The sequence below is a fragment of the Prunus avium genome, chromosome 4, assembly GCF_965620075.1.
Source record: "Prunus avium chromosome 4, drPruAviu1.hap1.1, whole genome shotgun sequence".
NCBI lineage: Eukaryota > Viridiplantae > Streptophyta > Magnoliopsida > Rosales > Rosaceae > Prunus > Prunus avium.
In genome coordinates this window covers 29,434,483-29,459,330 of record NC_142287.1, presented here as the reverse complement: position 1 = coordinate 29,459,330, position 24,848 = coordinate 29,434,483, and the positions used below count along the sequence as shown (strand labels likewise).

Here is a 24,848-nt window from a genome sequence, read left to right as displayed (position 1 = left end):
TCATTCGTCGAGGAACATTCTTCAAAGGCTAGGCTCCCAAGGAGGTCAACCTGACAACCTTCACGGTGAGAACCGCGAGGAAAGGCGCTCCGCTGCTCACTCTCGAAGGACCGATTCTCGTCGACAAGCTGCGGAGAATCACTCGCAAGCGTAGTCCACCAACACGCCGCCTAGGCAACACAGCCAAGAAGCTCGAACCTTGCGGATCAATGAGGAGGTCAATCAGCGTCGTCCAAATCGCGAGGGTCGTCGATGTGTCCAACCAGCAATGCGTGCAGAGGACATCAAGAAGCTTGTGAGTGACCAACTACGAGACTTGAAAACCGGCGGGAACTTCGAAGATGCCCTGCGCAAGAAGATGGATCAAGCGAACTCCACACCTTTCACCGTCGAAATTGAGCAGGCGGCTCCCCCGAAGCGATTCTCGACGCCTTCGTTTACACCTTTCAAGGGAGACTCCGATCCCGAGAGCCACCTAAAACACTTCAAAAGTGTCATGATCCTCCACAAAGCCGACGACGCATTAATGTGCAAGGTGTTTGTGATGACCATGCGGGGAGCAGCTCAGGACTGGTTCCACACCCTACCATCTGGGTCGATCAGCAGCTTCAAGGAGTTGGCATACGTCTTCGCGAAAGAATACATGTCTTATCGGACAATCAAGAAGAACCCCGACCACCTGTTCAACCTACGCAAGAGGTCCGACGAATCCCTCCGAGATTACATCAAGAGATTCAAAGCAGAAAAGGCTAACATCGTAGGATGTGACGACCGGATCGCGTCCTCTGCTTTCAAGAAAGGCCTTCCAGCTGAACACGACTTATACCGCGAGCTGACTATCGTTCCCAGCCAGACTCTGGCAGAGGTCTTCGCAACCGCGGAACGTTATGCGCTCTGGGATGACGATCGAATCGCCGCAAAGAAGTCTACTAAGCAGGAAGATCAACCAACCAAGAGGGCAGGCCAAAAGAACGACGAGTTCAGCAACAGAAACAAGGACAAGCGCAGGTCACACCCAAAGGAGGGCGCCACGGTAGGAGAGAACTACACTAAGTTCTCCATCCCCATAAACCAGATCTTGGCCCAAGTGAAGGACAAACCTTGGGTAAGAAGGCCGCCACCCTTGAAGGGAGATCCGGACAAAAGGGATACCAGAAAATACTGCGCCTTCCATGGGGCGCACGGGCACACCACAAACAACTGCTTTGCTTGGAAAATGCACCTTGAAGAACTCGTGAGAGAAGAAGACTGCACGGAATTCATTGCGAAGCAGGCCATCCAGCGGATTGAGGATCACGACATCGCCAAGGAGCCACCTCAGAAAGTCATAAGGATTAACACGATCCTAGCCGACTCCGAAGAGTCTGGGCTGACCAGCAAAGAGAAGAAGAGGAAGATCAAGCAAGCCACGGTGGTCTCCCAAGTCTCGACCGACCTTCCACCAGCGGAAGACGACCCAGTGATCGGCTTCCAGAAGAAAGATTTGATCGGCCTCGACATGCCACACAACGACGCCCTTTTCGTCAGCATTCAAATCGCTCAGGCCATGGTCGACCGAATCCATGTGGACGAAGGCAGCGCAGCCAATATCCTGCAGTTGACTGTCATCCAACAGATGGGCTTGGAAGCAAAGATCAACAAATCAGCCAGGTCGCTGACTGGCTTCAATGGCGCAACGACGGTTACCGTGGGCACCATAGATCTCGACGTCTACTCCCCACCTGTAATCAGCTCACAAACATTCATGATCATTGACGAAGTCTCACCCTACAATGGCATCCTGGGCAGACCATGGATTGGTAAGATCAACGCCATCACTGATAAGCTCATCATTTCATACATATACATGCCCTATTTACTTACTTCTTTTGTTTAGTTTCTTAGATTTCTAAGTTATTTGCCTCCCTTTGTGTGTTTTGTAGGCAAATAGAGCAAGAGAGCATAATCCATACAATTCAAGCATGTTAAGGCCTAATTTGGATGAATGGATGAATAGCTTAAAGACAAACTCATTTTGGCTACAGCCCCCTCCCAGTCCAGTTCCGTAGGTCACATTGTAATATTTGTTTCAGCAACCTACACAGCTCGGATGAGGCTGCATTCTTCATGAAAGTTGTTCCAATGGGTGTGTACTATAACATATCCAAAATTCAGCCCCATTGGATAAATATGGAGTCTGTTACCTAGCAAACACAGAGCCATGCTCAGGATGGATTTTATCAGCGCGCAAAATGAGTTAGCAATTTGTTTTGGCCTTAACTTCCTCCTCCGACCTTGGATTGGCCCAAATGATATATGGCTGGAAAGAAGACATTCTGAACTTCAAGTTTGAGTGCTTAAAGTCTTAATTTGCTTAAGGGAAGCCCAATTTGTAAGCCCTTGAAGTTGCTGGTCATGCTGACCTCAGGATGAGCTATTGTTTCTGGTTGGAAGCTTGGTCATGGTGAGCTAGGCATGAGCTATTGAGCTGGTTGGAAGCTTGGTCATGGTGACATGAAGATGATCTAGGGCTGCTGGTGGGATTTATTGGTGAAGTGCATCAACCAATTCAAATTTTCTAATACAAGTGCATCAACCATTTCAGATTTTATAAAACAAGTGTTGTATGCATTAGCCATATTGAATTCAGATTTTTCACTTCCTTAGGCCTATAAATAGGGAGGTTCTCTAAGCTTGTAAACACACCCCAAGGGGGGGAGCTCTCAAACACTTCTCTAGAGCTCCCTTCCCTTCTCTCCCTCAAATTCTCTTAATTTTGCTTTCTAGTTCTCAATTCTAGCTTTCCTTTTGCTTCTTAGTTGTAATTTATTTTTCTTTGTAATGTAAATTCTTTCCTTAAGTTTTCAAGTTGAATTAGTTTCCAAGTTTCAATTATGGTTTTTGTTCTTATTCATTATGCTTATAAGTTAATATGCTAGTTTGAATGATTGATCACCATTTAGGCTTGCATGTTAGCTATCTTGGTTTGAATTAAGAGTATACACCATGCTTTAATTCGAATTGAACTATGAATAGGAAGAGTATGTATGGACATTCGACAACAGGGATTAGATACATACTTGGTTGTTTAAAATGTTCTTCTATGCTTAATGGGTTCCTAATGCTTAATTTTAGGTTAGACAACAAATGATCAAATTAGGGAATTAGGAACACAAGGTTATGACCACACACCATGGCTTAATCATACTTTAGCTAGAATCAATCCGTTAATCTAATTGAACTTGAGAACTTATTTGCTTGAGTTATTTCTTTTTTTCTTGTTGTATTTATTTCCTTTCTTTTTCATTTCTGTTTTGTGTAGGGAAAATGAATTGAATCATTCAATCACCAATCCTCGTGGGATCGACCTCGCACTTACATACGCTATACTACCGAACGGCTCGTGCACTTGCGAGTATCACAAGTTGAGGATGCAGCTTAATCCATTTTGGTGCAGCTGAAATCCACGCAACAAGTTTTTGGCGCCGTTGCCGGGGATCGGTAACATTGTTTGATTCTATTTGGCTTTCCTACTTTAATTTTTTTTTTTCTTAACTGGACAATTTCAAGTTTTAAAGTTAATGACGTTAATGGACAAGTTGTGTTTGTAGTCCAACAGAAAAGGACAATTGCCCAACAAGCAAGAGAACTGGGTTTAAGTCCCAGCTTACACAACCCATTGGTGCTTGTTGCTTTGAAGCATGGAATTGGATTTGTGTTGATTTTTCCTTTTCATTTTTAGTTTTTTTTTTTTTTATATTTCGTAATCCTTTAATTCCGTTTCAAGTTTTTGTGTGTGTTTGTTTTAGCAATGTAAATAGCTCAATAAAAATGGAGAGAGATGGCAACTTCAAAGATAGGAAGTGTGGAGTAGTGGGAGAAGTCGCGACCTCCAAATGCATCACGCTCGACCTAATCGCTTCAAGGGGGAGCATTTCAATCCTTTCTCTTTACTTGTTATTATTTTAAATTGCTGTTTTTTTAAAAAAAATTTAAAAATTTAAAAATTTAAAAAGATTTTTCATATAAGCTGACTTATGGTAACTCCAGTGAGCACTTCCGTCAATACAGTGTCTAGGAGTTCTTTAGGCGACACCTTTGGTGTCTAAGAAGTTTGGGTTTTAAGCGGGACCATTGTGACCCCTCCAATCTTCCCGGATCCCCTGGCTATGTTTTCTGAGGCCCTTAACTGGTCATCCGTGAGTTGCTTATATATTCTTTTTTTTTTCTTCTTTCTAAACCTTCTTCTTAACTTTTCCCCTTATCATTTACATGTTCTCAATCATCTTTATTTTGCTTTAACATTGAGGACAATGCTTCATTTAAGTTTGGGGGTGCTGGAAAGTTTTTTAGTTTGTGTGTTTGTGTTTGAAAACGTAGGCTTCTTCATTGCTACAATTTGTTTTTTCTGCTACTGTTTTGAAAGTTTGGTCCGCGTTGTGTTCTTCATTTTTTTCATGCTGAATCCAACGACATAAAGAACATTAAATTTGACCAAGTGGTTTGAAAGTTACATGTCAAAACAGATTATATGTTGAAATTGAGCATAACAGCAATTTGAAACCTCACGTTTTTCTTTTATGTTTCTTTTCTTTGAGTCATTTTCAGTTTTCCTTCCCACACCAATGATAAATCTTGAGTCTAACTTCTAATATGGCTCTTAGGAATTTGATAAGCATTGTGTTAGGTATGAATCTTATTCTTTTGCTAGCTAAGTCTCACATAATTATGTTTGAGCTTTCTATGCACTTTAGCCATGATTATACAACTCTTGCATGTCTTACCCAATTGTATGCATTTTTGCTTGTGTGATTCACTGGAATGTTAAGTTATAACTAAGATATGATTTAGGCCATCTTTGTTAAGCCTCTTTCTTTTTCCTCCATCAACCCATACAATACATATTCCATTGTAAACCCTTTTGTGCCCAAACACTTAGCCATTTCTTTCTATCACCTTATCATCCATTAAACATCCTACCATCTAGGGGACATGTAGAGTATGATTGTATTTCAGATTGTATTCAAGGCAATAAATGAGCTATAAAAAAAAATCAAAAGAAAAAGAGAAAAGAAGTGTGGCCAATGTAGTCACGACCCTAGGGTGATATAAGGAGAAATAAAGGGGATCTAGGGTAAAGAGCCGCAAAATTGGGCCAAATATTATAACAAAGTGTGTAAATGTCAAAATCAAATTGTGAAGTGATTCAATTGCAAAATCTGGTGTTGTGAGCTTTTCACTTTATATGCCTTACATGTCAAATGTCAATGATCTTGTTTATATGACATGCTCTACTTTGTTCCTTAGACTTTGTGTTCCAATATCCATTCTTTGTCTAACCATTACCATAACCCCATTACATCCATAAGTAAAGTCCTATTGATCTTGGTTTAGCTTGGCAAACTTGTGTTCATTCTTGCAGGAATTCATATCGTTGTTTGAGAAGCATGAGTTGTATCTTCATGGCTACTTCACACACACACCTTGAGCATGATTTTTGTGAGATTGTGGTAGCACTTGAATAATGTTTAGAACTTCCTTAGTGCTTGTTTTGTTCCTTGTTGAGCCATGTCTATGAAGTTTAAAATTTCTGTTCGGTTGGAAGGTTAACGTTTTTGTTTTTTGTTTTGTTTTTGTTTTTTGTTTTGCTTAAGTACTAACAAATCTATTAAGTTTTCTAACCATTTTGTTTTGTAGAGTTAGAAAAACGTTTGTGGGTATCGTATCTGTTAAACCCTCAGGAGACACAACTCCTTCTACTAGGGATGCCTAGAGGTTTAAAGGCTTGTTGCATATGCTCAATGCAATCGAGTTACCTACGAAAGTGGTCTAGTTAACTTCTTATTTTGTTTTGTTTTTCTTCGTTTTCCTTTTCTTTTGCTCGAGGACTAGCAAAATCTAAGTTTGGGGGTGTGATAAGCTCATCATTTCATACATATACATGCCCTATTTACTTACTTCTTTTGTTTAGTTTCTTAGATTTCTAAGTTATTTGCCTCCCTTTGTGTGTTTTGTAGGCAAATAGAGCAAGAGAGCATAATCCATACAATTCAAGCATGTTAAGGCCTAATTTGGATGAATGGATGAATAGCTTAAAGACAAACTCATTTTGGCTACAGCCCCCTCCCAGTCCAGTTCCGTAGGTCACATTGTAATATTTGTTTCAGCAACCTACACAGCTCGGATGAGGCTGCATTCTTCATGAAAGTTGTTCCAATGGGTGTGTACTATAACATATCCAAAATTCAGCCCCATTGGATAAATATGGAGTCTGTTACCTAGCAAACACAGAGCCATGCTCAGGATGGATTTTATCAGCGCGCAAAATGAGTTAGCAATTTGTTTTGGCCTTAACTTCCTCCTCCGACCTTGGATTGGCCCAAATGATATATGGCTGGAAAGAAGACATTCTGAACTTCAAGTTTGAGTGCTTAAAGTCTTAATTTGCTTAAGGGAAGCCCAATTTGTAAGCCCTTGAAGTTGCTGGTCATGCTGACCTCAGGATGAGCTATTGTTTCTGGTTGGAAGCTTGGTCATGGTGAGCTAGGCATGAGCTATTGAGCTGGTTGGAAGCTTGGTCATGGTGACATGAAGATGATCTAGGGCTGCTGGTGGGATTTATTGGTGAAGTGCATCAACCAATTCAAATTTTCTAATACAAGTGCATCAACCATTTCAGATTTTATAAAACAAGTGTTGTATGCATTAGCCATATTGAATTCAGATTTTTCACTTCCTTAGGCCTATAAATAGGGAGGTTCTCTAAGCTTGTAAACACACCCCAAGGGGGGGAGCTCTCAAACACTTCTCTAGAGCTCCCTTCCCTTCTCTCCCTCAAATTCTCTTAATTTTGCTTTCTAGTTCTCAATTCTAGCTTTCCTTTTGCTTCTTAGTTGTAATTTATTTTTCTTTGTAATGTAAATTCTTTCCTTAAGTTTTCAAGTTGAATTAGTTTCCAAGTTTCAATTATGGTTTTTGTTCTTATTCATTATGCTTATAAGTTAATATGCTAGTTTGAATGATTGATCACCATTTAGGCTTGCATGTTAGCTATCTTGGTTTGAATTAAGAGTATACACCATGCTTTAATTCGAATTGAACTATGAATAGGAAGAGTATGTATGGACATTCGACAACAGGGATTAGATACATACTTGGTTGTTTAAAATGTTCTTCTATGCTTAATGGGTTCCTAATGCTTAATTTTAGGTTAGACAACAAATGATCAAATTAGGGAATTAGGAACACAAGGTTATGACCACACACCATGGCTTAATCATACTTTAGCTAGAATCAATCCGTTAATCTAATTGAACTTGAGAACTTATTTGCTTGAGTTATTTCTTTTTTTCTTGTTGTATTTATTTCCTTTCTTTTTCATTTCTGTTTTGTGTAGGGAAAATGAATTGAATCATTCAATCACCAATCCTCGTGGGATCGACCTCGCACTTACATACGCTATACTACCGAACGGCTCGTGCACTTGCGAGTATCACAAGTTGAGGATGCAGCTTAATCCATTTTGGTGCAGCTGAAATCCACACAACAATCACCTCCGCCACTCATCAGAAAATCCGCTACCCAATTCCTGGGGGCGGTGTCGGCCAGATCAACAGCGACCAGGCAATGGCGAGGAAATGCTCAGCTCAAGAGCTGAAGAAAAGCAAGCCAACACAGTTCCTCCCTGTGAATCAAGCAGACCTGGAGGGAGCAGAACAACCAGACCCCGTTCCTAGCAACCGAGCAGGCCAGAAGGGGAAGGGGATAGCTATCCCCTTATAGCAATCAAAGCATCAGGACCAAGTCGAGGAAATTCGTCCGGTGGTCTCCCCTGAAGAAGGATGGAAACCCGAAGAGGACGCCGAGCTAATACCCTTGGATCTTGACCAGCCAGACAGAAAAGCGCGGATCGGCTTGCGCCTAAGCCCAGATGAAAAGGCGGAGCTGACCACCTTCCTCCAGAACAACAAGGACATGTTCGCATGGTCGCCGTCAGACATGCCAGGCATCGACCCAAACATCATCTGCCATCGCCTCCACGTCAACCCTGCCAGCAAACCAGTGGCACAGAAGAGACGCAACTTCGCCCCAGAGCGGGTCGCAATCATTGAAGCCGAGATCGACAAACTTCTAGCAGCCGGCTTCATTGAAGAGGTCTCCTACTCGGAGTGGTTGGCCAACGTTGTTCTGGTAGCGAAACAAGAAAAGGGCAAATGGAGAGTTTGCATCGACTACACTGACCTCAACAGGGCATGTCCTAAAGACAACTTCCCATTGCCGAGAATCGACCAACTCGTGGATTCCACCTCCGGCAATCAGCTTCTCAGCTTCATGGACGCCTACTCCGGCTACAATCAAATCATGATTCACGAGGATGACAAGGCGAAAACTTCTTTCATCATCGAGAGAGGGACCTACTGCTGCAAGGTCATGCCCTTTGGGCTAAAGAACGCCGGAGCAACATACCAAAGGCTCGTGAATAAAATCTTCAAGGAGCAGATCGGCAAGACTATGGAAGTCTATGTGGACGACATGCTGGTCAAAGCCCCAAAACGTGCAGATCACATCAAAAACCTCACCGAGGCATTCAGCTTGCTACGCCAGTACCGCATGAAGTTGAACCCAAGTAAATGCACATTTGGTGTATCCTTCGGTCGATTCTTGGGATACCTAGTCACGCAACGAGGTATCGAGGCACACCCACGACAAATCAAGGCCATTCTCGAGATGAAGTCACCTTCCACAATGAAGGAAATACAAAGTCTGACGGGCAGAGCAGCAGCCCTCAACCGATTCCTCTTGAGATCTACCAACAAGTGCAGACCATTTTTCAAAGCTTTGAAAAAAGGACAAAGAGACAAGTGGGATGAGGAGTGCGAAGTAGCTTTTCAAAATTTGAAGACTTACCTCACTTCACCTCTCCTGCTCTCAAAACCAGTCCCAGGCGAGGACTTGTTCGTATACCTGGCAGTGTCCAACTCGGCCGTTAGCTCAGCTCTCATTCGAGAAGAACTAGGGGCCCAACATCCGGTATTCTACACATCAAAAGCTCTCCTCGATGCAGAGACTCGCTACCTGAAATTGGAAAAGCTTATTTTGGCCCATGTAGTTTCCGCGAGAAAGTTACGACCCTACTACCAAGCTCACCGAGTCATCGTCATGACCGACTTTCCTTTGAGATCAATACTTCACAGCCCTGACGCTTCCCAGCGACTCATGAAATGGGCTATAGAACTAAGCCAGTATGACCTCCTATACCGGCCAAAAACTACAATAAAAGCCCAAGCTCTAGCAGACTTTGTGGCAGAATTCACCTCACCAGCCGAAGAAGAGAAGTTGGTCAACAATAAGAAGGAAAAATCAAAAGCAGACGGCACCTCCGATGAACCTGACGAACCCACAGACATGTGGCAATTGCGCGTAGACGGAGCGTCGAACCAAAAAGGAGCGGGAGCAGGCGTCGTCATCATCACCCCGGATGGGACCCTATTAGAGCAAGCCATCACGCTTGGCTTCCCAGCCTCGAACAACGAGGCAGAATACGAGGCATTGCTCGCTGGCCTGCGCTTGGCAAAGGAGTTAGCAATAAAGAAGCTAGCCATCTACTCAAATTCCCAGTTGATCACAAATCAAGCGTCAGGTGAATACATGGCGAAGCACCCAAGGATGATCTTGTACCTTGACAAAGTCCAAGAGCTATTGAAGGCGTTTCCTACATTCACCATCCAACAGGTGCTTCGAGCAGAGAATGCACATGCAGATGCCCTGGCAAGCCTAGGGTCCGCGCTGGATACCCAATTCAGACGCTCCATCCCGGTCGAACACTTAGACCGACCAAGCATTGAAGAAATAGAGCCAATCGACGCAATGCAAATTGACGAGGACCCCAGCTGGCAGGACCCCATCATCGACTACCTGAAGAATGGAAATTTACCAAAGGACAAGTCCGAAGCCAGAAAAGTCCAGCAGAAAGCCGCGAGATACTACATGCACGGCAACAAGCTCATCCGCAGATCATACTCCGGCCCTCATCTTACCTGCATAAAGTACCCTCAAACACTCGAGGTCCTTTGCAAAATTCACGACGGCGAGTGTGGCAACCACTCTGGGGGCAGATCACTAGCCCAGAAGGCTCTAAACGTAGGCTACTTCTGGCCTACCATGCGCCACGACTCCACATAATATGTCAAGAAATGTGATCGCTGTCAGCGATACAAGCCAATTCCTAACCTGCCTGCCGAAGTCTACCATCCACAAAACAGTCCATGGCCATTCATGCAATGGACCATTGACTTAGTGGGTCCTCTGCCGCCGGCGCCCGCCAAAAAGGACATGATGATCGTTGCCACTGACTACTTTACTAAATGGATCGAGGCCGAGGCTCTATCATCTACTAAAGAAGCCGATGTGGAGCGATTCATCTGGAGAAACATCATCTGCCGGTTTGGCTGCCCACAGTCACTGGTGACTGACAATGGCTCACAATTCATCGGCAAGCACATCACCGCCTTCTTCGCAAAATACAAGATCAAGCAACACCTGTCCACCCCGAGGTATCCACAAGGAAATGGACAGGCTGAGGCATCCAATAAAGTCATATTAGACTGCTTGAAGAAAAGGCTAGAAGGCGCCGAAGGGAAATGGGTGGATGAACTCCCAGGAGTACTGTGGGCTTATCGCACCACCAAACGAAGATCGACTGGCGAAACCCCATTTTCCCTCGCCTATGGGACGGAAGCGATCATCCCTCCTCACATCACTGTCCCCACCATAAGCCTTGAGGTAGGCAGTGTTGATCAGAACTCCGAGCAGATGAAGCTCAACCTCGACTTTCTTGAGGGCGAACGAGAGAAGTCTATTGTCCGAGTCGCCTCCTATCAGCAACAGTTGAAGTCTTACTACGACAAAAGAGCCAAGGTCAGACAGTTTCAACCAGGCGATCTCGTGCTCAGAAAGGCTTTCATCACTGCACCAAGGCAAGGGTCCAAAAAGATGAATCCTCACTGGGAGGGCCCTTATGTAGTCAGCCGGTCCGGGGGCAGGGGAAGCTACACCCTAGACACCATGGAAGGGAAGGAAATTCCACGACAGTGGAACGCTTACCATCTCTGAAAGTATTATCCATGACATTTCCTCCTCAGTCCCAAGCAGATGACCGAGCCATGCACACCTCTGAAGAAGAGAAGCAACTGCTAGAAGCTTTTGGTTTTTGTATCCAGTTATTTCCATTCTCGAATAAAGCACTGTAACCTTATAAACATCAATATAAGTACAGTTTCTCATTCTAGAATGTCTTATCTGCGTACTCATTCCAGAACATCTCTATATAAGTTGCCCATAAGCAGCGTCCTTCGGGAGACGCAGGGCGACGACCAAAGCGTCCTTCGGGAGACGCAACCCATAAGAAGCGTCCTAAGGGAGACGCAGGGTGCGCCAGGAATTTCCTAAGGGAGGTATCCAGGTTCCTATCCGTTTCCTAAGGGAGGCAGGATAGTCCCACAGTTGCCCATAAGCAGCGTCCTTCGGGAGACGCAGGGCGACGACCAAAGCGTCCTCCGGGAGACGCAGCCCATAAGACGCGTCCTAAGGGAGACGCAGGGTGCGCTAGGAATTTCCTAAGGGAGGTATCCAGGTTCCTATCCGTTTCCTAAGGGAGGCAGGATAGTCACACAGTCGCCCATAAGCAGCGTCCTTCGGGAGACGCAGGGCGACGACCAAAGCGTTCTTCGGGAGACGCAGCCCATAAGAAGCGTCCTAAGGGAGACGCAGGGTTCGCCAGGAATTTCATAAGGGAGGTATCCAGGTTCCTATACGTTTCCTAAGGGGGGCAGGATAGTCACACAGTTGCCCATAAGCAGCGTCCTTCGGGAGACGCAGGGTGACGACCAAAGCGTCCTTTGGGAGACGCAACCCATAAGAAGCGTCCTAAGGGAGACGCAGGATTCGCCAGGAATTTACCTACAACATATGCATACCACACCCGGAGTCCCTTAAGGGGGACCCTGGCAGTTGTAAATCTCCAAAAGAAGATGCGCAATCAAAGTACAGCTGACCAACCGGCCAAATTCAACAAAAAGAAGATGGTCAGACAAGACCAATTATTCTAAATAAGAAAGCAGACTACAATGTGAAAAGAAGTAAATGAGTCTTCATTTACTCTGAGATGCCAGCAGGAGATCCTTGATCTATGGCCTCTTCGGCGTCCGCCTATTCAGCCACGTTCTCAGCAACTCCACCTGCCTGATCCACGACGTCTGCCACTACCTCATCTACTGCATCTTCCTCTGCTTCATCCTCTTCAGCTACCACCTCTTCGATCGCCTGCTCTTCAGCTCCTTCCATGATTCACAGCATTAACCTGCTCACTTTACCCATAGAGCAAATCAGAACAGAGCATCTCGAGATCTCCATCTCCAAGGGCATAGAAGGGATCATTTCCATTTCAGCGACTCCTTTTTCAGCATCTCGATCTCGATGTCGCTGGCCTGGCGGACGTTGTTAACCAGCTCATCACAAGTGGACGGGCTTGACAGAAAGCTCGTCTGGAGCATATCAAACACGCCTACATCCCCTGCAGGGCTGGACTTGTTCACCTTGGGATCAACCGCTGACGCTGAAGAATCACCCTTCGCCCGGGCAGATGACTCTCTCATCTTCTTAGCCTTTGCCAACCTCACCTCCAAAGGAGTCAATGATGCTGAATCAACTCCGCGCTTGGCTGCCCTTGACTCAACAGCTGGATCATGAGCAGACCTCTCGCTTCGATCTCCATCCTTTGGCTGATGCAGACGACTCATACTTCGAGGAGGAATATCGGCATCTCTTTGACGCTCGGCAGAACTAGATTGGGCACGAACTGCCTCACGAAGCAGATCAAGATTTTCAGGCTTGCCAGTAGGAGGCTCGGGCAGGACACCCCGAACACCGCGCATACCACCAACCTTCGTGCTATATGCGCCCGTGAGATGTTTGGCCCTGGCAGATGATGATGGAGCAGACCCCACTTGAGTCTTCTCAGCATAAAGGAACTTTGGCTTCTTCCTCAACGGAGACACATCATTCGCATGCAAAGTCGCAACTCCATTTCTTGAAGACTTGACATCAGCCTTCCTTTGGGCAGATCATTAGAGTCTGGACCATTCTGCTTCCATCTCTCCAACATCCTGGGCAGGGGGCAGACCACCAACTTCCTTCTGATACTTGCCCAGCAGACGAGTCCCGCAACGCATGAGGCCAAGCATGCTTCAGCCCAGACCTGTGACGATAAGCAGGAGATGGTCCACCTGCTCCACCATGGATGCCGCCCACTACTAGCCGTCGCCTGTCACGACGACAACTAGTCGGGCTTCCCCTAGTTGATCCTCGAAGCAAAAAAGAAGAAAAAGAAATATATGTGCTCGACTTACCTTGGGATGCACGGCGACTCCTCTCTTCGACAAGCAGTACAAATTCTCCAAGATCTCTCTCAAGCTAGAAAGTAGAGAAGTTAAGTTTGCGATGTGAAGAAGAGTGAAGAGAAGCCATGCATTTATGCATGTTGGGCATCCTAGGTCAATAAGGAATTGCAAGCCCATTCCTACTGGGAACCCAACTCCAAGAACAGTCAAAAGCCCACTTCAATTGGGAGCCCAAATCCAAGAAGGAAGCCCAGTTACAGCTGGACAGCCCTACAGATAATTTACATCCCCTACATGCCACCACGCGCCATGCAGAAGCTGGGGGGCATTTGTGGGAACCGGATTAATCCTTAACCCTAGGTCAAATAATTCCTTCCATTTGGGGATTATTTGACCTAATTGGGAATTATTCAATTTAATTAGGGATTACCTAATTAAATAGAATGTTACCTAATTGGGTTGATGATTGATTTGATTCCTAGGACAATTCTCAATTAAAGGAGGAGTTACCTAATTAAATTTGGTATTGATTTGATTGCTACCCTGATTAGGGATTTGATTTAAATCAAATAAATCAAATCTCTAATTAGTCAAATCTCGCCAAATTGGGGAGGAATAATTCCCTTCCATCTACGGAATTATTCCTCTGAAACCCTAGCCCCCGAGACCTCTATAAAAGGATGGCCACACACAAGGGTTGAGGTACGTCTAAACTCCTACTGAAACTCTGCAAAAATTATCTCTCAGAAACCCTAGCCGCCACTTTCTCTCCCCCTTTTTACACAAGGCTCCGGCCACCCGGTTTTTACCACACATACATATTCCCGTACCCTATTTTAGCCATCGTTTCTCTTCAGATCGATTGAACTGACTTAGGCATCGGAGGTCCTTTGGCCAACACCCCCCGGGTGTGGTCCTCTTATTGTTATTCGTTTTTCAGGGAGAAAGAGAGGCGAAGAAGACGAAGGAATCTTTAGGCGAATATTCCCGTGGGAGGAAATTGGCTCCCACAACTATCACATGTCACAAAACTTGGCCAAAATTACGTGCAGTGTGCCACTGTGTATAAAAGTAAAGAGGTGAAGGCATCTCAACCATGTGATTAACAATTCCCCATCTGATTGAAATAAATCATTCGAAGTAATCTAATAATTTCATTTGGTTTTGCTACATTCGTATCTTTTTGTTCAACATACTATATTCATATCTTTGTAGTAATTTTTTTTTGCAGGCATTACATACTAATGCACTTCCTGTGCTCAATAAGTGCATGTGAAACGTTGCCTGAGGAAACTTTGAACACAAAACGCATTTGTCTTCCTTGGTGTTTGCTCCTGCCATAAAGCTTTTGTTTTGTATTGTCAAGACTAGCCACCGGCATTGCTGAAGCTGCTTTCGACACATTAATTTAGCTCTGTCTTATTGAGAATGTTCTGCAACTTTGCCTAAGGTTGAAAACAGGCATAGGGAACATCACATTAAAAGGCCGAACGAAAATCGAAAATAATTCGTGCAAGTAAGTACGAGTGCACAACAAGTTTCTCTCATGCAGTATGAAAGTTAGACTAATTGGAAAGAGTGGTGTAGAATTGAAACTAGTTTGTTACAGTATTTCTTTGCTTCATCAGTGATTTTTAGTTAGTCGAGTCAAGTTAGGAAGAGTGCATGCGGATGTAGATAGATGGGAAAGAAGATTATATTAGGCATATCTTTGTCAAATGAGAGGTAGAAGTAGTAGGAGAGTTTTCTATTTGGATAATCCGGAAGTCACTTATGAACTTTGACGCTTTCTCTAATCAATTTCAGACTCAAATGTCAATAGGCCTAAGGCCTTCTCCTACCTTCGAAGCTCAATGAATATTGAATTATATATATGTGATGTGACACTGCAACTTGTTGAATTTGGTGTTGTGTTCCTCATTTGCTAATTTTTTTTGTTGTGTATGGTTCTGGTTTGAGTAAGCAGAGCAGGTCATGGCTAAAAAGATTATTGTGTTTTGCCGCTACTATATTCCACCTATTCTTCTGCTTCCTCATCAAACCCTCCAATTCCTCTACTCCAAACTTTCATTTCAAGTCTCATGGGCCTCTAACCACCTTTTCCACAACCTCAAAAAGCTAATGGAATCCAAACCCATGTTATTATTGAGCCAAAACTCTCTTCTTCCTTCATCACAGAATTCTAATTTGCTCACCATGCTCCTGGTGTTGCTAGGATGAACAATGGCAGCTTTGGTTGCTGCTCTTCTTCTGTCATCTCTGCCTTGCATCAATGGCAGCTCAAATTGCTCCGCCAGCTGGACCCTTTCTACCTGAATTAAATGAGCTCCAGAACAGGATACTCTCGGATCAAAAGCCATAGTTAAAGACCTTATCAATGCAGAAGATGTGGATCAAGAATCCATTGTAGACGATGTCTCCACTGCGGTTGCCATAGTCCTGCAGCAGACAGCATGGGCCTTTCCTGAAGGGAAATTCAACAATGGGAATGCTGTCATTATGTTCCACTGTGGTCATGGTGTGCTCGGTGAAGAACTTGTCAAACAAAGTAGGGCAAATATTCAATTATGCTAAGATACGCTCATATACGCTCATATTATTATTCTTCTCCAATATGGAGGTATTTATACAAGTACAAAGATGTGTTAACCCTAAATAAAATAGGAAATATATCTAAATTACAATAGGAAGTAAATCTCTATTACAATAGGACTAAATAATAATTGGTAAGTAACCAAAATTCTAATGAAATAAGGAACCAAAATCCTAACTAAGTAAGGACTCGCGTACTGAGCAATACGTTATCGAATTTCCATTTTAATTTCCATTGAATTCCAATGAAGAAATCATAGGTGAAATTAGGAAAGCATTGGAGAGAGAAAAGGGTAATGGTAGGAGAGTGAGATTGGCTTTGATTGATCATGTCACATGCATTGTTGTGTGAAGATTGGTAGGGGGATGATACCAAAAGTGAATTGCTGTGTCACTGTGTGAGGTCTTTGGCTCAAGAGGTGAGGACTTCTAGCATTGTTGATCATGGGAGAGTGCCCCATTCTTTGTTGCTTGAGATTTTGACTAATGAAGGAGCTGGGATAATTAAATGCTAATTACTTTGATTAAGAGTGTAATTGTTTATGAATTTGAGAGAGAATGTTGAGAGCTCTTTTGTCATGCAATAATTAACTGGGCTCTTAATGGGCTTTTATTTGGGTTGTATGTTGTACCCCTTAGAGCCCAATGGTTTTTGGGCCAAATGACAGTGATGTCCTTGACATAAGAACCCCAAAACAGAATACAACTCGGATCAGGTGAGAACGCTTATGTGAGAACATTATATAAGAATAAATCGCAGCCATTGAAATGCATCTGAACGGTTGAAGACAAAAAGCGAGCTTACGGTGCATTAGCGTAGGCTGTAGTTTCCCCTTAGCAGAGGTGTCAGGTCGCGCCTGGTTCGAAAAAATCGCGCCTTTCTTATTCCTGATAGTGGCGCCTTTCTTGTCAATGGAGTTATGAATGAACCCTAGTCATAACACCCAAATACCTACCAGACATCAAGTTCTCTATTCCTCATCTTTTCTCACAGAAACTCCTTTGTGTACTGTTTCTTTTTTACTTGCTCTTCTGTTGTGGCAGAACCTCCGTGATCGAGTAATTCTCATCTGAACGTCTGAATCAGTACGTTTCTGTCGAATTTCCTCCCTCTCTTTGATATTAAAGTTTGCATGTTATACTGCATTCACTTAATTGAAATTGCTTTAGGACTTTAGGGAGGATTTGAGGGCTTTGATGTTCTGGGTAAGAGTAGTCTGTCTCTGTACGGAGTTTTTGCAAAAATATAAATTGGCCCGAGTAATTTGTGTTGTGTGTTGTAGTTCGTATTTTTGTTTGCATTCTGGTTGTTTGTTGTGTTTTCGTAAAATTTGAGGAATCTTCATTTGTTCCTCATTGTAATCCTGCTTTGGGCATGTAGTGGTGTGAGTGTTGGGCATAATTTTAGGGATTTAATGGGGCTTGGCAAACAAATAATAATAAGTACCAGTTGAAGTAGAACGCATAAGAGAAAGTTGAATCTTAACTCTGAATATGAGATGATTTGGGATGCATAAGGAGCAATGCATCTTGTAGTAGGTATCAATTTTGTATCTGAATTTGTTGAAATTAGTGTTTGTAGGTGAAATTATGTATCTTAATGTGTTGAAAATAGTGTATCAGTTTTGTAACTTGATATGTTGAAGATTCTGTTAGTAGGTATCAATTATGTAATGTGTTGAAAATAGTGTTTGTAGGTTTAAAAATGTGTAGATAATATTGTGAGTAGGTATCACTTCTGTATGTTAATGTGGTCATAATATTGTCAGCACGTATCAGTTCTGTTTCTTAAGCAAAAGGTGTCTTTTGCAGGTATAAAATGGATTGTGGGTTTGAGCTTTGTTTCCCGGAGTCAGAGGTCTATTCTGCGCGGGTGAATAATCTGTTTGTGGCGCAAACAGTCTTGTGTAATTTTGGGGCGCATTTCAGTGAGTCGCTTATGGAAAGATTTAGAGAGAGCTGTTTTGGGCACCTGTTGGGACTCCATAAAATTGCATTTAGTGGTCAAATTGTGCATGGTCTGGCACTCCGGCGAGTCGGAGGACTTGGTGTGAAGGACATGACGGGCCTTAGTTATGCAATAGGGTCCAACGTTGCTCAATTCAATGTAAAGGATTTTCGTTTGATAAGTGGTCTAAAATGTGGAAGCGAGCCTGACATAACGTCTGCTGGGGAAGATCATAAGCGATTTATGAAAGCGCATTTTACCAACATGAGTCACATTACTGGCCAGGACTTAGAAAATGCATTCCTAAAGTCCGAAAGAGGAAGCCAGGACTCGTTCAAATTGGGACTGCTGTATTTTGTGGAGTCTGTGATAATGGGTAGACCCCAAAATGTAAAGATAAATGAGGACTACTTACATTTGGTTCATAAAATGGATGAATTCAACAAATATCTATGGGGATCTATATTGTTTGAGTGTCTGCAAGATTCTCTGTTGTTTGTTCCCGGGAAGAAAGAGAGAGATGAAGACAAGGATGGGCAGGGGAAAGGGGAGAAAAAACGAAAAAAGGCGGTGTGGAGTTCAGTGAGAAAAGGGAAGAAAAACGTGGAGGATGAGAAGCCTAAAAGAATTAACAGACCTGCATGGAATATAAAGGGATTGAGCTATGCTTTCCAGGTATGATTTAGTTCAAAATTAGTGTTTGTAAAATTTAAGTTCGTAACTAAGTACTGACTTTGATAATCTATTTGTTGTAGATTTGGGCGTATGAATTAATTGCTGAATTGGGAATTCCCCCCCTTAGATATTGTAGGCGGATCGAGGAAACTGCATTAGTCCCTCGAATTTGCCGGTGGAATCCACAGATAAAGTGCCTGAGTTTAGAAAGCTGAACGCTTATATATTTCAAAGCAAACAGGTGTGTAGTTAATAATTGATTTCAATAGTATGTTGGTTTCATGAGGAAAGCTGTTTACTATTGTATATGACCTGTTAACTGTATATGTTTGACAGCCTGTTATACTGCGGCTCTTACGACCACGTAAATTGGAGATGAGGCAACCATATTGGAGTTGGGGATCAGTTGTTCCTGAATGTGATGCACCTAGTGCAGGCCCGCGGGTATGTAAGGACCTTGATGAATTAAACTCTGTTGTGCAGCAGTTGAGGAATGAGGTTGCACTATTGCACCGTGAGAAGGGTGAGCTGGAGGAGAGAGTTTTACGCTTGGAAAAGTGTACCAGTCATGCAGACGCCAGGAAGAGTGAGGATGATGGAGAGGAGAAACTTAAGACTGAGGATGCTGGAGAGGAGAGACATAAGACTGAGGATGCTGGAGAAGAGAGACATGAGACTGAGGATGCTGGAGAGGAGAGTGATAAAACCGAGGAAGGTGGAGTAGCCGAATCGAGAGAGGAGTGTGTACAAAATGCGAAAGAAGAGGTGCAATATACAACCCCGGATATAAATTGGGATGATCCAGATGTGGTGTGTGTCACCCTTGTTAAATTCCTTACGAATCCTCCTCGAAAGATTGACATGTCCACTGCGGAGGGTGAATGTGGCGAAGATGTTATAGTTGGGGTGGGGCGAAAGAGGGGTCGGGGAAGGAGTCGGACGGTTGGTCCTGTGATGAAGAGGCCAAGGGCAGTGGTAAGGGAAACTCCATGGCAAGGTCGGGAGATTCCCAATATTTCGAAGGACCCAATTGCTGACCCCCTAAGGCCTGTTCCTCATGATTCCCTTCTGGAGGTGGCAACATTCTGCTGGGAATGGGGACAAGAAGTAAAGTAAGTTCCCTTTGCCCGTCCTTAGTGAAATGTAAATGGTTTATTATGATTACCTATTGAGTCACTGGTGAAACGGAATTGATAATAACAATGATTGAAAAATATAGTTCACATGTGCGGTTATGTGGAGACGAAGCTATGGAAGGTTCGCATAACTTCTTTGTTCGGTTGCTGACCAAGGACGGTTGGTTGGATGACTCGGTAAGCATTGATTGATTTGGGATTTTGTCGATAAGCCCTTGCTATGTAGTAATTGATTGATTTAATAATGGAAACAACTCTTTTATGTAGAACATTGACATGGCCTTGCATTTGCTACGGGAGCGGCACAACAGGTCTGGCAAGTGGGCGGGTTCTGACTGGACGATACTGGACACCACTTTTCAGGTCTGTATTATTTCATAAGCATTGTTTGTTTTGAAATTCCGTATCCGTTATGATGCATAACTCGTGTGCCACTATGCAGAAATGTGCTGCCTTATATTACACGCAAATGAAGTCGTATATTGGAAAGGAGGAGAGGAAGCACAGCAACGGTCTAGTGGGAATGGTGAAGGGCGAAGGGCATAAGTTGGCTAAATCATGGGGGTCTGTGAATCCAGTTTTTTTGCCCTTCAACCTAGAAAGGCAGAAGCACTGGATCTTACTTGTTATCGATTTAAAAGAGTGTGAGATAAGGGTATATGATTCAAAAGTAGATCTGTGCAGAACTCAAGCCATCCAACGGGCTGTGCAGCCGGTGTCCAAAATACTGCCTCGGTTGTTACACGAAGCTGGATATATTGGCGACGGTCTACTTCTTAAAACTGAGTGGCCAGTTAGTCGCGTTTTGGATGCATCCCCCAACAAGTAGGCGGGTTAGTCATATTCGACCTAAACACATTGTGTTATGAAAGTGCGCTTTTATTGTACAATGAATGACAGCTGCTTTGCTATGTTTCAGGGGCGACTGTGGGATGTACATTTTAAAATACTGCGAGTTTCTAACCTCCAATGTAGAACTAGCCAATATTTCCCATCATGCCATGCCCTTGTATCGGTTGAAGCTCGCTATGCAGTTGTTGCAGGGATATTAACGCTTGTGCTTAATTAGGAGAGGCAATGGGTGGGTGTAGTATACGAACTTGCAAACTTCATTTCACTGGGTGGGCGGTTTGTAATTATGTAGGTAACAGTAGTTGAACTGAAGAAATTCATATAGCTTGGTATTGGCTCAATTCGCGAGATAGAGAACTAACCTTTCTATCATATAAGAGCTTTCTTCGCATGCTTGAGGGCATCCTTCCCGTTTGTACGAAGGTTTTGAAAAGGTAGTTTTGAGTCTTACTTGTTAATGAACAAACTCTTCTTTATGATCCAACTACCCCTTTTGACTTAAAATTAAAGAATAAGTTATTTTTATTGGGTTCAAATACAACCGGTACAAAACCGTCAACATATGTTGTTGATACTATGCTGAACCATAAACCGTAGGACCTGCCACACTGTGTTTTCAAATGTGGAATAAATAGGAATGTTTCTTGTTTACGGCAAACAAGATTGTGAAGGTCAAGATGCAGGCATATCAAACGTTCAAAAATTCATTTCGTAATTATGCTCAATGATTAATTCATAATAGTAGATTTGCAAACACTTCTTCATATTTCATAGCTGTCCGGATTAGAAAATTACAAAATATATACTTGAAAAGCCAAAACAGAACACAATTTATAAATATATACTTGAAATTGCTTGAAGCTTTCCAGACGCAAAAAGTTTCTTACTTCTTTATCACTTGAACTCCCAAATTCAGAAATGATAGAACTAACAACAGTAGGAGGATCTTTTTAATGCCCTTCACCATACGGATGACTTCAGCATATGCATTAAGTTCCTTCACATCCAGCTGGTTTTCAATTTGAGATTTAGTTGGCATGTTGCCTCCAGTCACCCATTCATAGCCACTACACCTTGTAGCTCCCTAAAAAAACATAAGAAAGTTACATTTTTCATTTTCGGATTACAATGTCAGACCCAATTCTTCTACTCTGTAGCAGTTTTCGTTGGCTTAGGCAATGGCCGATCTGAGTTAGTGTTATTGGCTTAGGGAAGATAATACTTACATATGTTCTGAAGCACTTCCAATACGGTCTGCCCATATTCCTTTCAGATTTGCAAATTAGCATGACCATCTCAGCATTGCATTGCCAACATCTCTTTCCTTGAGTGTTTGTTGAAGAATTCGACATGGCTTTGCCCATAAGGGAAAATGAAGATAACAGAAGATGACAACCCTTCCAAAAATTTGCTCAAAACCCCCAATTATTTTTCCTTCAAATCTGAAAAGGAATGGTATTTTCTTTTTTGGGGAGAACTAATATGGAGTTTCAAGTTTGAATTGTCCTGTTTTGGTCGTAACAATCCGTGACTGTGAGCGGCAAATTCAAAATTTGCAGGAATGTTTTTTTTTTGTTAACCCTAACCCATGAGCGGGAAAGAAAAGCATTGGTTTAATATTTTTTAACCCTAAGCATTCGACAATAAACCCTAAACCGTAGGCGGCAAGCCCCTACACCCTTGAAGTCGTTTAAAAATTGAATATTTAAGTGGAAACGATTAGAAAATAGAAAAACTGGCGAGTGGCGGCATGGGATTGCGCCGCGTGGCAGTCAGGCTTGCAGCTTCCCACTCCAGCGCCTCCACTTGGCATTTGTTGTATATTTTATTCAGTTTTTTCCCAAAAATCGTTTAAAATGCAGGAAAATTAAGGAAAAAATTGAGAAATTTCCTAACTGTGTGTGGGGATGAATACTTCATACGGAAAGTACAAACCCTGGTTTAGGAGTGAGTGAAAAAAAAAATTTGGGAACCAACCCTACATTCGGATGATGCAAATGAAAACCCTAGTACACTTTGTAAACCCCACACTCTCATATGTTCGATCACATTAATCCCGTATCCAAATTTGTTTGTCCAACCCTTTTTCCGGATATGTCATCGAAGGAAATCCCGTCCCGATCGCTGAGGAATTTTTCGGGATTTTTTCACCTTCAATTTCGATTTTTAATTGAATATTTAAGTGGAAACGATTAAAAAATATTAAAACTGGCGTGTGGCGGCATGGGATTGCGCCGCGTGGCGGTCAGGCTTGCAGCTCCCCACTCCAGCGCCTCCACTTGGCATTTCTTATATATTTTATTAAGTTTTTTTCCCAAAAATCGTTAAAAATGCTGGAAAATTAAGGAAAAAATTGGGAAATTTCCTAACTGTGTGTGGGCATGAATACTTCATACGGAAAGTACAAACCCTGGTTTAGGCGCGAGTGAAAAAAAAATTTGGGAACCAACCCTACATTCGAATGATGCAAATGAAAACCCTAGTACACTTTGTAAACCCCACACTCTCATATGTTCGATCACATTAATCCTGTATCCAAATTTGTTTGTCCTGCCCTTTTTTCGGATATGTCATCGAAGGAAATCCCGCCCCGATCACTGAGGAATTTTTCGGGATTTTTTCACCTTCAATTTCGATTTTTAATTGAATATTTAAGTGGAAACGATTAAAAAATATTAAAACTGGCGTGTGGCGGCATGGGATTGCGCCGCGTGGCGGTCAGGCTTGCAGCTCCCCACTCCAGCGCCTCCACTTGGCATTTCTTGTATATTTTATTCAGTTTTTTTTCCCAAAAATCGTTAAAAATGCTGGAAAATTAAGGAAAAAATTGGGAAATTTCCTAACTGTGTGTGGGGATGAATACTTCATCAGGAGTTTTGGGTTAATATTTGGCAAAATGTTTTTTTGTGAAAATTGATATGTAATTCTTGATGTTAGTGAACAGGGATTTCCATACTATGGGATTCAATATATTTTTTTTTGGTGCAGAAATCCTAAAAATTGCTGGACAAATCCGAAAATAATGGGGAAATGTCGTAGATGGTTATAATCAAATTGGGAAAAACCCTCCACTTAATTCGTAGATCCACATTGCGATATTTAAATAATTATGTTAGTGAAAAGGGATTACCGGATGACTTAATTACACTTCTGTTTTGTTGCAAATATAGTTTCAAATGCAGGACAAATCAGGAAATTAGGGGGATTTTTTTTGGGGTATTTATGGGGTCATCAGAGTATCTTAGAAGATCAAGGATGTGTCAGACATCCACTTGTCAACAAAGTGACTCAAAGGATAATCCCTTTTCGGGTTGACAACACGCAACCTCCCTGCCATATGCCTATCAGTCATCTTTAACGAATGACTGTTTGGGGGATATGAACAAGCAATTCCACATTTGAGACCACTTACTGAAACGATATAGGACCCAAAACCATAAATATACTTCAAATAAAAACAATACAAAGTTCACACAGTTTCACCTTTACATAAAAACACAAAAAACCAAAACAACAATTGATTAATAAAACACCGATCATACCATGTATATAGACTTATATATCAAACGTAGTCATGAAGTGGAGTTCGCGCTGGATGCAGAACAGCTCCCTCTTCCATTTGCAGGGTTCATAGCAGTTCCAAGCATCTACGTTGTCCCAATCTTCGGCACTGCGGTCCCCGAACTGATACCACTTCCGATTACCCTCACAGTCAATGCAGTCTTGAAAAAAATCTTAGTGTGCAGTAAACTTTTCAAGCAGAGGAGGAGTTTTGGTGCCAGACATTGTATACCGACCCAGTCGCAAGCTTATTGAATCCCTGCAAGCTTTTATGTTCAGTTTCTTCATTTTGCTGAGATGGCACAAAAACTCCAGCGCATTCTCCTTGCCCTCGCTAGGGTTCAACAGCCCTAGCAAGCCAACAAGGTAGGAGGCTTCCTCATGCCCTGCCATAGCCGCCACCCGCAGGTTCTTCATGCCCTCATCATCTTTCAATAGGAAGAAGTCATGAATAACTTCTCTGTGAATCATTTCTGGATTGTTATGTTCTTTGCACTTTTGCAAGAACTCAACAATTTTGCCTTCCTCACTTGGGTACCAGTCCTGATGCCACTGGTACTTATCCACTGACACCGTTGTCCAAACCTCAGGATCGTTGAGCATTTCTTTAAATAACTTGCAGGTTGCCGCCATGTTGTACAGATCTTCAGAGGACTGCTTTGTAACCACGAGCAGCACCTTAAACCATGCCAAATGTGGAATATCCAT

At 42.9% G+C, this 24,848-nt stretch overlaps 2 protein-coding genes across 2 annotated transcripts; one reads left to right on the top strand and one right to left on the bottom strand.

The window, feature by feature from the left end:
• The first annotated feature begins 268 nt into the window (after nt 1-268).
• Nucleotides 269-10,161, top strand: LOC148295191 (uncharacterized). The gene is made up of 5 exons (XM_088252420.1): nt 269-535; nt 854-1,799; nt 7,511-7,665; nt 7,777-8,290; nt 9,044-10,161. The coding sequence occupies exons 1-5, from the start codon at nt 269-271 to the stop codon at nt 10,159-10,161; spliced, it is 3,000 nt and encodes a 999-aa protein (XP_088108546.1).
• A 14,153-nt stretch (nt 10,162-24,314) lies between these two features.
• On the bottom strand, nt 24,315-24,848 carry LOC110756221 (uncharacterized). The gene has a single exon (XM_021957624.2). It carries the CDS (start codon nt 24,846-24,848, stop codon nt 24,315-24,317), a length of 534 nt encoding a protein of 177 aa, XP_021813316.2.